General features: G+C 45.1%; 1 protein-coding gene across 3 annotated transcripts in view; it reads left to right on the top strand.

Moving 5' to 3' along the window:
• The window catches only part of PPP2R3A (protein phosphatase 2 regulatory subunit B''alpha), a 140,800-nt gene extending 130,406 nt beyond the window's left edge, over window positions 1-10,394 (top strand). For all 3 annotated transcript variants that reach the window (XM_077825646.1, XM_077825644.1, XM_077825647.1), the window contains 2 exons: window positions 1,251-1,357; window positions 10,103-10,394. In XM_077825646.1, the coding sequence (XP_077681772.1) occupies window positions 1,251-1,357; window positions 10,103-10,199 (204 nt within the window). In that variant the 3' untranslated portion in view covers window positions 10,200-10,394. The remainder of the gene's footprint in view (window positions 1-1,250; window positions 1,358-10,102) is intronic.
• The last annotated feature ends 3,106 nt before the right edge of the window (window positions 10,395-13,500 follow it).

Here is a 13,500-nt window from a genome sequence, read left to right as displayed (position 1 = left end):
TTGTGTAGTTATGTAACAAAAATATTAATTCTACATTCGTAAGTTGCACTTTCACCATAAAGAGATTGCACTACAGTACTTGTATGTAGTGAACTGAAAAATACTATTTCTTTTGTTTACTCTTTTACAATGCAAATATTTGTAATAAAAAATATAAAGTGAGCACTGTACACGTTGTATTGTTATAATCAAAACAAAACATCCAAAAATATTTATAAATACATTTAAATTGGTATTCTAATATTGTGTAACAGTGCGATTAAAAAACTATGATTATTTGCAACTAATTTTTTTAATCTTCTAATTAATTGCAATTTTTTTTTAATTGTTTGACAGTCCTAGTAATAACCCCATCACATACACCCTAGGTGCACTCCAACTGTCAAGGCAAGCCAAGTAGCTGTACAGAGTTTAGGTCACTTAGAGTTGTCCTATAAACAGAAAGGGCTTTCTAACCTTAACTATGATAGAGCTGATCCTTCCTCTATCTAATGCAAGTGTCTGTTTTGGGCACGTCCTTACCCATAAGACTGTCTGAATTCTTTCCCATCTGTATTGTCTCTTATTGTGTATTTGCACAGCAGCTCGCACAACATCTGAAGGCAGTGCATACTCAGGAGGGAGAGGAATTGTGCCACAGTGACCCAGAAGTTTGTTATTTCCAGGGCCCACTGCTGCATTGCTACTTGGGGCTAGCATTGTATATTTCTTGAAAAGCTCAGCTGGGATGAAAGGCATGGCCCAACTCATACATGGAAAGGAGTTCTCTGAGCATATTGCCCCTGTGCTCCAAGCTCTGCAAAACCTGCATGCTTGGTTGTGGGTGCAATTCAAAGGGGTGTCCTGCAATTATCTGAGAACCAGTCACTAGGCAGAGTTCCCTTGTTCTTACAGTATGTCCTGCCAGAGCAGTTCAGATTTGCAGTTATTCTTGCTTGACATTTTTGGAATGTCATTATTCAAGATGGTTGGCAAAGTATTCCACCTGTGTCTGAGTTTTAAAGCCTAATGGAAAACACATTTGTTTACTCGGGCCTTTGTTTAAAGAACTTGACCAGTCCGTAATTTAAACATTTTTTCTTTAAGAGACTAATCTTGGATTGAGTTGTTTTCCTTAAGGCATTTTCAAACCCCAAAAGTAAGTGTTGCAGAAATGCACATGGTTGTAGATAGGTGAGAAGCTTTTGCAAAACAAGTTTGTAGATCAGTAAGGACATTCTCTCTTTAATTTGCTTTTCTGATATGTTTAGGATGTTGAAAATGATGGACCGGAGCCCTCTGACTGGGACAGATACGCTGCAGAGGAGTACGAGCTTCTTGTTGCTGAAGAATCTGGAAATGAGCAGTTACAAGAAGGGTAGGTGTTGACACTGGTGCAGCTATCTTACATGCAGTAATCCCACACATTTTGTATATAAAAAACTGCCTTAAACTAGGCCACAGAGGGAGAGAAGGGGAGCATTTGCCTACTTCAGATCAACAGGCAGATACTTACAGCAAATGCTAGAAGGTAAAAAAATGTAGATAATCTTCATTGTTTGTTTTAGAATAAGAGTATATATGTATTACAATGCTAGTATAGAAATGCAAGGCAGATAGAAAATGGGACCTTGGAGTATTACTAGAAGATGGCAGTTGTGATCTAAAGGGCATAATCAAAACCAGCAGGATGATTGTCAAAAGTGGAATGTCAGTCTAGATGAGTGACAGGGTGGGTGAGGGAATATATTTTATTGGACCAACTTCTATAGGTGAAAGAGACAAGCGTTTGAGCTTCCAAAGAGCTCTTCTTCAGGCCTGGGAAATGTACTCTCAAGTGTCACAGCTAAATACAAGGTGGAACAGATTGTTTAGCATACATAGCTAACACATATTATAAGACATGGGCTCTCAACCTTTCCAGGCTACTGTATCTCTTTCAGGAGTCTGATTTGTCTTGTGTACCCCCAAGTTTTAGCTCACCTACAAACTACTTGCTTGCAAAATCAGACATAAGAATACGAAAGTGTCACAGCACACTTACTGAAAAATTGCTTACTCTCTCCTTTTAATATATAATTATAAAAAAGATCAATTGGAATATAAATAGTGTACTACATTTCAGCATATAGTATATAAACAAGTCACTGTATGAAATTTTAGTTTGTACTGACTTCACTTTTTATGTAGCCTGTTGTAAAACTAGGCAAATATCTGGATTAGTTGATGTACACACCCCCACAGAAGACCTCCATATGCCGCTGGTTGAGAACCACTGTTGTAAGAGACCCATTCAAGGTGAAGTAGCCAATTAACACCTCTGTAGTCATAGGACAAAAAGGGCGGTTAGTGGGTTACAGACTGTTATAATAAACCATACATCCAGTGTCTTTATTAAGACCATGATTTTTAGTGTCTAGCAAAGTTATGAATTTAAGCTCCCAGGCTCATCTTTTGAAGGTGTTGTGCAGTTTTCTTTTAAGGACGAGAACAAAGAATTCTTTCACAATAATAACATCACCCCCCCACAACTATCACTGTCTGTCATAAGAAAAAAGAACCATATGACTGGAGACCCCATAGTGGATGAAATCACACACTTGATCATTGCATTGATTGCTTTGGGGGAAAATATTGACTGTGAAATCCTTAATCACCACATCCACCACAAGCGCTCCACTGCCGAAAAGACAGCTATACAGTTCCTGATACCTAACCACCAGATAGTGATCAAACAAACAAAGTGGGTGCCATCATAGTGCTTAGCTGTGACAACTACATTACCGAGGCCAACTGAAAACTCGCCGACACCGCTTACTGTAAAGAATTCAAAGAAGACCTCACACCCAGAAATGTAAGGATATCATCAAATCCTTCCGCAAACAACTTCAAGGGAAACACTACAACCCCATCCCCAAAGAACCCACCCCAGGGACCTGCTACATGCTTCCCAAGATATACAAACAAGGAAACCTAGGCAGACTTATATCTGGCCATGGCACACTTACTGAAAGAATATCAGGTCTTAGAGAAATCATCCTCAAATCACTCACCACACACAGGGCCAGCTTCCTCTAGGACAACTGACTTTATCCAGAAACTCTGCAACATTAATAACTCTTTCAGATCATTATCCTTCCCACCATGGATGTCACTTCCCTGTACACCAACATTCTTCACCACGATGGCATAGCTGCTTGCCTCAAATATCGACAAGACAATGGACAGCACTCAGATATCCATCTCAAATACATTGTATACTCATCCATTTCATCCTCACCCATAACAATTTAACACTCAACAACAAATACTTTGTCCAAACCATGGGAATAGCCATGGGTACTAGGATGGCTTCCCAATTATGCCTAACTCTTCCTTGGCCACCTTGAGGAAGAATTTCTGGACAAATGCACCACAAAATCAATGATATACCTGTGATACTTCGATATTTTCATCCTCTTGACACATGACAAACTCCCTCATAGATTTCTACCACAACTTCAGCAACCACCAGCCATCCATTAAACTCTCTGGAGCACTCCCACACTAGCATCAACTTCCTGGATACTGTGATCACCTTCAACAATGGAACCTTATAGACCAGAAGTTTTCCAAATAATCCAGCTCGTTCTGTATCAGTGACCTGTCCTTTTCATTATTTACCACTCCCACCATCCGTCTCTCATTTGCTGACTTTATCAGTGATGATTGTGTTTTCTTCCAGGTCATTGATAAAAAATATTAAATAGTATAGGGCCAAGAACCAATCCCTGTGGGACTCCACTAGAAACACACATGCTCAATGATGATTCCTCTTTTACGATTACATTTTGAGACCTGTCAGTTAGCCAGTTTTTAATCCATTTAATGTGTGCTCTATTCATTTTATATCCATCTAATTTTTTAATCAAATTGTCACGTGATACCAAGTCAGCATCTTGCCCAGGTACAGATCATGCTGACAGGCCTATCATTATCTGGATCATCCCATCTACCCTTTTTAAATTATGGTACATTAGCTTTCTTCCAGTCTTCTGGAACTTCTCCAGTGTTCCAGGATGTATTGAAAAGCAATATAATAGTGCTGAGTGTGGATTGGACAGCTCTTTAAAACTCTTTATGCAAGTTATATGGACCTGCTAATTTAAAAATAGCTATCTTTAATAACCGCTGTTTAACATCCCATTGAGTTACTTTTGGACTTGGTAAGTATTTCATCATCAGTTTTTTCCCAAATATAGAACAGAAATATTTATTGAACACGTCAGTCTTTTCTACATTATCAGTGACAATTCTACCATTTTCATCTAGTAATGGACCAATTTTGTTCCTTATATACTTGAAATACTTTTTGTCCTGAACTCTGCTCTCCATAGTGTCCTTTTGCTTCCCTTATCAATTTTCTACAATTCCTACTTTCTGATTTACATTCACCGCTATCAGCTTTTCATTTGTTGTGTGTGTAAGGTGGTTGTGAGGTGATTTTTTGTTTGTTTTATGGCTGCTTTCTCATCCCCTCAATACCAGAACAAAGGGATTGATTCCAGAGTCAAGCCAGGTCAAGTTCGTCAACTGGAGGGAAATTCTGCTTAGACTCATAGATGTCTAAGACTGAATTCTCTAGCAGAGTGGTTACTCCTAGATCCAGCTGTCTGTCTTAACAGCTCCTGCAACTGGAACTAGTACCCTTGAGGTGAAATATTGCTATCTGTCACTGAATCATCAGGACACAGACCAACTCATGTAGTCACTACCATATATGATGGTACACTACCATGGTAGTCATGATACACTACCATATATCACCTACTCCATTATTTCTAGGCTCTGAAAGGTCATCCTTACTAATGTGATCTCAGCTCAAACCAATGCTGTAGATCAGGGGCAGACAAACTTCTTGGTCAGAGGGCCATATCGGGTTTCCAAAATTGTATGGAGTGCCGATTAGGGGAGGCTGTCTCCCCGCAAACAGCCAGGCATAGTCCAGCCCCCATACAATCCCTGCTTCTCGCCCTCTGATGGCTCCCCCAGGACTCCTGCCCCATCCAACCCCCCTGTTCCCTGATGCCCCTCCCCCCCCAGGACTCCTGCCCCATCCACCATCCCCTGCTCCCTGTCCCTGACTGGCCCCTGCTGTCCCAGCCAACCCGCCAACCCCCCCACCTCATTCCTGACTGCCCCATCCAACCACCCCTTCTCCCTGTCCCCTGACTGCCCCCTGGGACCCCTGCCCCATCCAACCCTCCTGCCCTCTGACTGCCCTGACCCCTATTCACACTCCCCCCCCGCCCCCTTACCTCGGCGCTACAGCTGCGCTGCCCGGCCGCCCGGAGCATTGCACTGGCAGCGCAGTGCGCTGAGGGGGAGGGGCCTGGGGCCGGCCTCCTGGGCCAGGCCGGATGTGGCCCACGGGCCGTAGTTTACCCACCTCTGCTGTAGATAGAAGATATAGCTGCCCAACATTTGGAGAACAGAAGTGGTAAAAAGTAACCTGCCCCCTTTTTCTCCTTCATGAGAATGCCTCCATGGAGCCCCACTGTAGCAGACTAGCTGGTAATGCTTCCCAAAAGCAGGATGGGTGAGGAACTGTGTTATATAAATGTTTAGAACATCAAATTGCCCAAACTCAGTTCACTCTAGAACAGTGGTTCCCAAACTAGGGGCGCCACTTGTTCAGGGAAAGCCCCTGGTGGGCCGGGCCAGTTTGTTTACCTGCCGCATCTGTAGGTTTGGCCAATCACGGCTCCCAGTGGCTTCAGTTCACCACTCCAGGGCTGTGGGAAGCGGCGGCCAGCACGTCCCGTGCCGCTTCCTGCGGCTCCCATTGGCTGAGGGCGGCGAACCACAGCCAGTGGGAGCTGCTATCAGCTGAACCTGTGGACGCGGCAGGTAAACAAACCAGCCTGGCCCACCAGGGGCTTTCCCTGAACAAGCAGCATCCCTAGTTTGGGAACTACTGCTCTAGAAAGTAGTGACTAAAAGTAGGGACCTAGCTCCATGTAGTTGCCCTGCAGACCTCAAGTAAAGTCACGCTCCACAGATGTCTAGTGGAGGTCATACTAGCATGCCCAGAGAATCTCAGACTGGTTCTACACATGATCCCATTAACTCTGACAGGGTCTCCTCCTGAGCTTTGTTTAAGGTGTGACAAAGGAACATGTTGCTATTAACCCCAGACCCCTGAGAAAGGGCATTCCTTGGCCAGTTCCTTCTACATAGCAAGAAACACTGACTAAGGCGGGGTGGGCAAACTTTTTGGCCTGAGGGCCACATCTGGGTATAGAAATTGTATGGCAGACCATGAATGCTCACGAAATTGGGGTTGGGGTGCAGGAGAGGGCTCTGGCACGGGGTGCAGGCTCCAGGTGGGGCCACAAATGAGGAGTTCAGGGTGCAGGAGGGGGCTGGGGATGAGAGGTTTGGGGTGCAGGCTCTGGGCAGTGCTTACCTCAAGCAGCTCCTGGAAGCAGCAGCATGTCCCTGCTCCAGCTCCTACGCAGAGGTGCGGCCAGGCATCTCTGCACACTGCCCTGGCCACAGGTGCTGCCCCTTCAGCTCCCATTGGCCACGGTCCTGGCCAATGGGAGCTGCAAGGGCAGTACGTGGGGCGGGGGCAGCATGCAGAGTGGAGCCAGAGGGGGGGACCATGCTGCTGCTTCTGGAAGCCGCACAGAGCAGCCCCCAACCCAGCTCCCTGGCTGGAGCGCCAGAGCAGGGCAAGCCCCAGACCCCGCTCCCCAGCTGGAGTTTGAGGGCCGGATTAAAACGGCTGTGTGGGCCAGATGTGGCCTGCAAGCCGTAGTTTGCCCATCCCTGGACTAAGGACTATCCTCCTGTCTTTTGAGAGACAGAAACCAGCTCCCAAAAGGTGCCAGCCATTCTATCAGGGTTAAGACATACATAGACTAGAGAGTAGATTTCTCTTTGCTGATCCTCAACCAGAGTTTGGAAGAGGTCAGATGTCTGCTTGAGGGTGTGCATTGCCTCCTCTGAAGATGAGGCGCAGTGAGATGTGTAGGCAGGGATAAAGCAAGTGAGCTTAACCACTGCCACGTTGTTAGCTTGTAAGCTCTTTGGGGCAGGGACTGTCTTTGTGCTCTGTGTTTTTACAGAGCCTCGCACACTGGGGCTCCTGGTCCATGACTGGGGCTCCTAAATGCTAAATAATAATAATAACTTGAACCCCTGGGGACAGCATCTTATACGGGGATGGTTGCTGTCCAGTATGAACTTGAGGTACTTCCTGTGCTTCTGCCTGGTCAAGATGTGGCAGTGTGTATCTCACAGGGTAAGTGCTGTGAACCAGGCCCAATGGTTTAGAGTGAAAAATACATCCCTTAGGGACTCCATGCACAATTTTACACTTTTGTGATTATGTTTCATTTGTAGAGATCCAGAGCGGGGTGTGGGCCAGCATTTTTCTTGGGGTTTAGACAGCTGCACAGGTAGTTCTGGTAAAGTCAAAACCTCCCCTTTCACCAATCTCCCTAAGAAAGATCCCTGAAAAAGGGGAGGTAGAAGGGAGATTGGATTTTGTCTTGGCCCCGAACTGCAGAGCATAGAACAGTTTGGAAATCACTATAACCCACTGGACCAAGAAGAGAGCCTGCCATGCTTGGAAACAGCGGCACACATGGTTTGAGACGGCGTAGCTTCCAGTGTTGCTCTTTGAGGCTTTCCTCCAGAGATCAAAGCAGCTAAACTGGAGGAAGAACTCTGCTGAGATCTACGTTATTTCCCGGATGACCTCGACTTCCTGTCTCAATCCACATCTCACTCAGAAGATGGCTGAGGGCCAACATGAAGTGGGGCTGTTTCTAAGTAGATGATGGGCCTAGAGCAAGCAGCCTAAGCTGTTGTGTGTGCCACAATCAGCTCCTCGAATACCTCATCTGCTTGTGAATTAAAAAGGTCAGACCCCTTACAGGGGCCAGCCAGAGCCTTGGCCTGGGCTTCAGCATAAATTCCAGAATGGCATAGCCAGCCCAGTCCACCCAGGGAAGCAGCAGAGGCGAGAGCCCTCACCTCAGCATGCCAGATTTCAAAGAATGCCTTGAGTGAGTGTTGCTAGCCCTTCCTTAAACATTTTAGCTTCTGAAATGAACTGTGAATGATAGGACTTTCATCCAGAGCAGACAGCCCTATGGCATCAAGGTTTCTTGATTCTGCCAGGCAGATGAAGAGGAAGTGGACGCTACCTACCTTGGAACTCAGAAGGGGAGCTGGCAGAAGAGATTGAGTCCCTCCCTAGGTCCCTGATACAAAGCATCTGGCTCCTGGGGGAAAGACACAACCAAGGCAGGCTCCAGTGAGCCCTCACATACTGGAAGGACAGCTCTGATCTTTTGAATTTCTCAGACAGCAGAGCTTATGAGACATTTTTGGGAGGGCAGCCTAGCATGTCGCCCTCCTGATGATTATCTCCCAAAACATGCAAGGGAAGGAAAAGAGGCTAGGCTTTTGTCAGCTCGGAGAAGAGCAGAGACTGAAGTTTTCCATCCCCTTCATCCCTCTCCCAGCAAGTGCAGGGGAAACTGGGGAATCCAGAAAGGAAGGCCAAAGTACTTAGCAGGCGCTTTCCCTTGTTGTGTTTTAGAAGATTTGGATGTTGCCCTTGGAGATCTTACTCTTTTTCCTATCCTTTGCAGACAATTCAGCCAAGTGTGAGATAGGACCAGTAACCCCAGTGAAGGCACACGGGGCAGGGTTGGTAGCTGTGAGAGGCTGACAGGCGCATGTGACTCCCATGGGGTTCCTGTGCTGGCTGAGTTACTAATGGAGTGATCAGCATAGGAAGTGCTGAATGCCATCCTCTTAGTTCCATGCCATCAAGCTTGACACGAAGGCACTATCTGGTGCTGCTATACACAGTGTGGAACAACACGCAGGCAGCCATGTGGTTGCTGCCAAAAGATCTCTGTTCTAAAATTTCCTCGGTGTCAGGGATTGCTTCTGTCACTGAAGAGATCCACGATCATGGGGAGAATTTACACTGCATGGCACCCTGGGCTGTTTTAAAGAGGATGCAGAAACTTCAGGCAGAACCTCCAAGGACCCAAAGAAGTCTCCTTATGGGTAGGACTAGGAAGGTCTGATGGCGCTCCCCCTGCTAACCGTGATATCGACCAGCTGGACCATAAAGCAGGTCTACCATAGTGCCTCCTTTTAGAACTAAGGGACTTTTCAGAGCCACTGAGCTCTAATACTAGGAGCTGGATGCTGAGGCTTCCAACTGTTTGAGAATGGGACATAATGGTGTGATTGGTTGAGAGAATTGTCTCAGATCTCAGCATTTTAGTGGGCCTCAAAGCATCACTTAAGCCAAGACTCTCCTGAGGCTCGGGGGAGTTTCTGAGCGAGTCAAAGCCAAGACCTCCTCCATAAGAAGGGTCCACAGCCTGGCCAGATAGTCTTACATGGCCAGATAAATTTCCCTATATCCTGAAGGCAGGTGAACCCTATCACCATCAGCGCCAAGAGGAACACACCTGTTGAAACCAGAATGGGAGCACTGAAAAAGTAACTACATTAGAACAGAAGTGTTTTTAATTGAATAAAAATCCTAAAACTAAACTATTTCACAAATAGAAATCTTCACACAGAGGAGGGGTTCCTCACTGCTTCAGCAGAGAGAGGAGCTGGGGACTGCTAGAGAGGGTGAGATTATTCCTAAACTTGGCTCCAGGGTGAAAAGGAGTGGAATGTCAGGCACATGTCCCCAACTATTACCACTAAAAAATAAGATTCTCTGACCACAGGCACATAACTGACAGCAGTGCTCTGTGTAGAGACACACAGAGGAGAACCATAGTCACAATTTTCCTGTGCTGCAATTTAAAGGACATCACTTGATTTTAACAAGAAAAATGGGTTCATATTTAAATCTTCCCCAAACATCCCTCTGTGCTATTGCATCTTTATTTTAAAATTTTGATCTCTTGGTGGGTGGGATTGCAAAAATCAACAGTATCAACTGTAAAAGTTTAAGTAATAGAACTGCAGATAGCAATTAAAATGCAGCATAAAAGTTCAGATACTTTTGTATCTGAAAACATTAGATTTTTACAACCAAAGTAAACATGTAGAAACATTTTTTGACAGTATCATTGTTCTCTCATTGCAGATCATTTGAAGAGGACTATGAAACAGACGAACTTTTAACTCCCCCTGAAACTGGAGACAAGTTGGACAAACTGGTTATCTCAGACCTTTCATCATAGAAAAATGGAAGACATGTAACTAGTATCTGTCAATATTTAAGTGGCGAGTGGTCGGTTCTTAGACACTTAGGGATTTTTTTAAAAATCCTTCCTTGAAGCAAAGTGCTTTATTTTATACACTGTAATTCAAGATCCTTTTTTTCTTCATATGTGTAACTGCAAGAAGGTAATTTCTATAAAAAGGCTTTTTGCAAATTGTTATTGTGCATGCTCATTAAATATGGTGACTGCACTTTGTTTCCTTCTTGTCTTGCCATACAAATTCTGTGAAGTCTCCATGTGCAATAATGGTCTGACATCTAATGCTTAAACATAATAAAACTGCATGCAACTTGCACAGTAGTCATTACCAAATTAATTCAAGGCAGTCATTTCTGTATTAGTTATTCTGTACCCCTTAACTTTACCAGGCTGACAAATTAACTCAGTTGAAACGAACATCTAAAGAGTTCCATCAAGCCTCATCTACTAAATTCTCTCTTTTTTAAAGTGTCAAAATGTCCTGTTCATTCTGGAAACAGAAAATATCCCCAAACACAACACACAAATTAAGGTGCCCTCTTGTGCTTTACACTGTAAGCTCTTCAAACACTTATTTGTTAAGCATATTTTACTCACTGTACAGGGCAATGTCCTCAGACAAAAAAAACCCACATTAAGACAGAATTCAGGTTTAGCACCTACCTTTGCACTTTCTCTCATGGATAGGAGGAACTCCCTGCAAAAACCGACAATGCTACCTTACTGTCCTCCTTGAAACTCTTCTCTGCTGTGATGACTACAAAAAACTCAACAATGATTAGGGAGTGATGTGCTATGGAGTGCTGCTTCTCATGCTGACATTAATTATCTCCATTTCCTAATGCTCCCCCCATCTGTTTTATTCAAGTGTTATCTATAATCTTAGACTTATATTGTAAACTACACATATGGCAAAATCTGTCACTGCCCTTCAAGTGTCTAGCTCAATGAGGCCCAGGCCTTTAGGTACTACTGTAATGCCTATAATTAATAAATAAATTAATAATAAGATTGAGTGTACATGAGTAATTTAGGTTAAAACATTGCAGAGCTGTTCTAATGATCCCCAGAGCATGCATTACAACCTGAAGAAATTCAGAGTTAAGGATAACCTCAAAATATCCAAACATGTTAAGGTATGGAAATGTACAGTAAAGGTACCTAAACAACCTTAACTCTGCCCTCTAGCGATACTGTGCAACAATCATGAATTTATTAGTAACGTATCTTCTCATGGGACTGAGGCCACATCTCCCCTTACCAAAGATTACCATCATCTTCATTCATCGGCTCCTCTCTACCTCCTGATAGCATAGGGACACCATATTTCCTACGGACAATTTGCCTTCATTCCTACTGGGACAAATAGAAGACAGTAGCCATCTCTGCTAAGGACAGCCTGTGGCCACAGTCCCATTGGGAGCAATGGGAAATGGTGGCCATTTGAGAAGAGGGAAACTTCTTGAGAGCTGTGCTTAACTTGTAATGAAAGAGATGCCAGGGCTCAAGCAGTTACGAGCTGGGGCTCAAGCAATTTTTTTTATTTTCAAAACTGACATGGGAAGCCCAGAGGTGACAGGGCCATGAACTGCCGGGCTTAGCCCTGGCACAAATTAAGCACTGCTTGACAGTCTTTCCAGGTAAGAAGATTTGATACACCAATCACTGCTGAAGAAAAAAAATCTCAGTTATGCGGAATTATGGTTAAAAAAAACAAAACAAAACTTAGCCTTAATCCTGAATAGTTATTTTCAAAAATTGCCTCTTTTACCAGATCTATTCAACAGGGCAAAAGGAGGGAGAGGGAAATGAGGCTGCGTGTACACAGAGGAACGTTGGGAGGTAAGGAAGAAGGAAAATCTGCGCAAAAGGGATAGGGAAGGATGGAACACTAGGTGTGGGTAGGGGGAGCATGTGAAGCACAGATGGGAGGGGAATACTGGGGTGTACACTCTGGCTGCTTTGTGCTGCTGAGATGATACAAAGCTGCTGTCAGCTAATGCCAGAATGCCCTGGGTGCTTTGAACTGGTCCACAGCAGCATGAAGCAGCCACAGTGTTCCAGTGAAGCCCTGGTAAGTTCAAATTTTAGAAAAGATTGATACTGCATATGTTCAAATCACTCGGAACTATTTGATGATAATTAAGGCTACGTTTTAGTCATGGGTATTTTTAATAAAAGTCATGGACAGGTCACAGGCAGTAAACAAAAATTCACAGCCCATGACCTGTCCGTGACTTTTACTATATACCCCTGACTAAATCTTGCAGGGGGGAGGACTGTACAGGGGCGCTGTGGGCACTGGGGAAGGGCAGCACAGGTGCTGGAGGGGGTGCAGGTGGCAGCGCATGGCCCAGGTACCCTGCTGGTGGGGGGAGGTTGACAGGGCTGGCAGTCTCCCTCCCTGGCTCTGCATGTCCCCCTCTCCAGCTGCAGCAAAGTTTGGGTGTGGGAGGGGGCAGGGGGTTGGAGCATAGGACAGGGTGAGGTGGGCTCTGGTCAATGCTTCCCTGGGGGTCTCCCTGAAATCAGCGACATCCCCTTCACTCAGCTCCTAGTGGGAAGCAAGGCCAGGCAGCTCTGAGTGCTGCTCCGCGCAGAGTGGTGGCTTCGCAGCTCCCATTGGCTGAGAACTCCGGTCAATGGGATCTGCGGGGGCAGTGCCTGCAGGCAGAGGCAGCACACAGAGCTGCCTGGCCACGCCTCTGCCTAGGAGCTGAGCAAGGGGGTATGTTGCTGCTTTTGGGGAGCCCCCTAGATAAGCACTGCTCAAAGCCCACCTCCATCTTGTGCCCGCCCCCTCCCACACCCAAACTCTGCTGCTGGTGGGGTGAGAGGGGTTGGCCCGAGACTACCCTAGCAGCGGCTGGTGTGACTGGCGTAGGGGCTGCCCCTGAGCCAGTCGCACTGGCCACTGCAAAAGTCAGGCAGGTCACGGAATCCGTGACTTCCATGACACACTCACAGCCTTAAAGATAATAAATGGAACCATTCTCTTTCTGTTCCTTTTTTTACCATTTATGTAAGACTTTTTTTAAGGGAATTCCCAGACAAACAAATGCATTAAATGGAGTTCAGGTTAAGTACATACTCTGCTAATTTAAAGTAAAAGCCTGTAAAGGGATGTTATAATTAGCCCAAAAATAAATGTTGTAATTTGGAGAAAATTTGGAGAAAATTTGAAAATAAATCCAACCCTATTAAGGAATGGGCCTACACAGTAAAGGCACCCAAACAGTCTTAACTCTGCCCTGTAACACGAGGGGGGGAATATTTTTAA

The sequence above is a fragment of the Eretmochelys imbricata genome, chromosome 9, assembly GCF_965152235.1.
Source record: "Eretmochelys imbricata isolate rEreImb1 chromosome 9, rEreImb1.hap1, whole genome shotgun sequence".
NCBI classification, from domain to species: Eukaryota; Metazoa; Chordata; order Testudines; family Cheloniidae; genus Eretmochelys; species Eretmochelys imbricata.
This window is presented reverse-complemented; position numbering and strand designations above follow the sequence as displayed.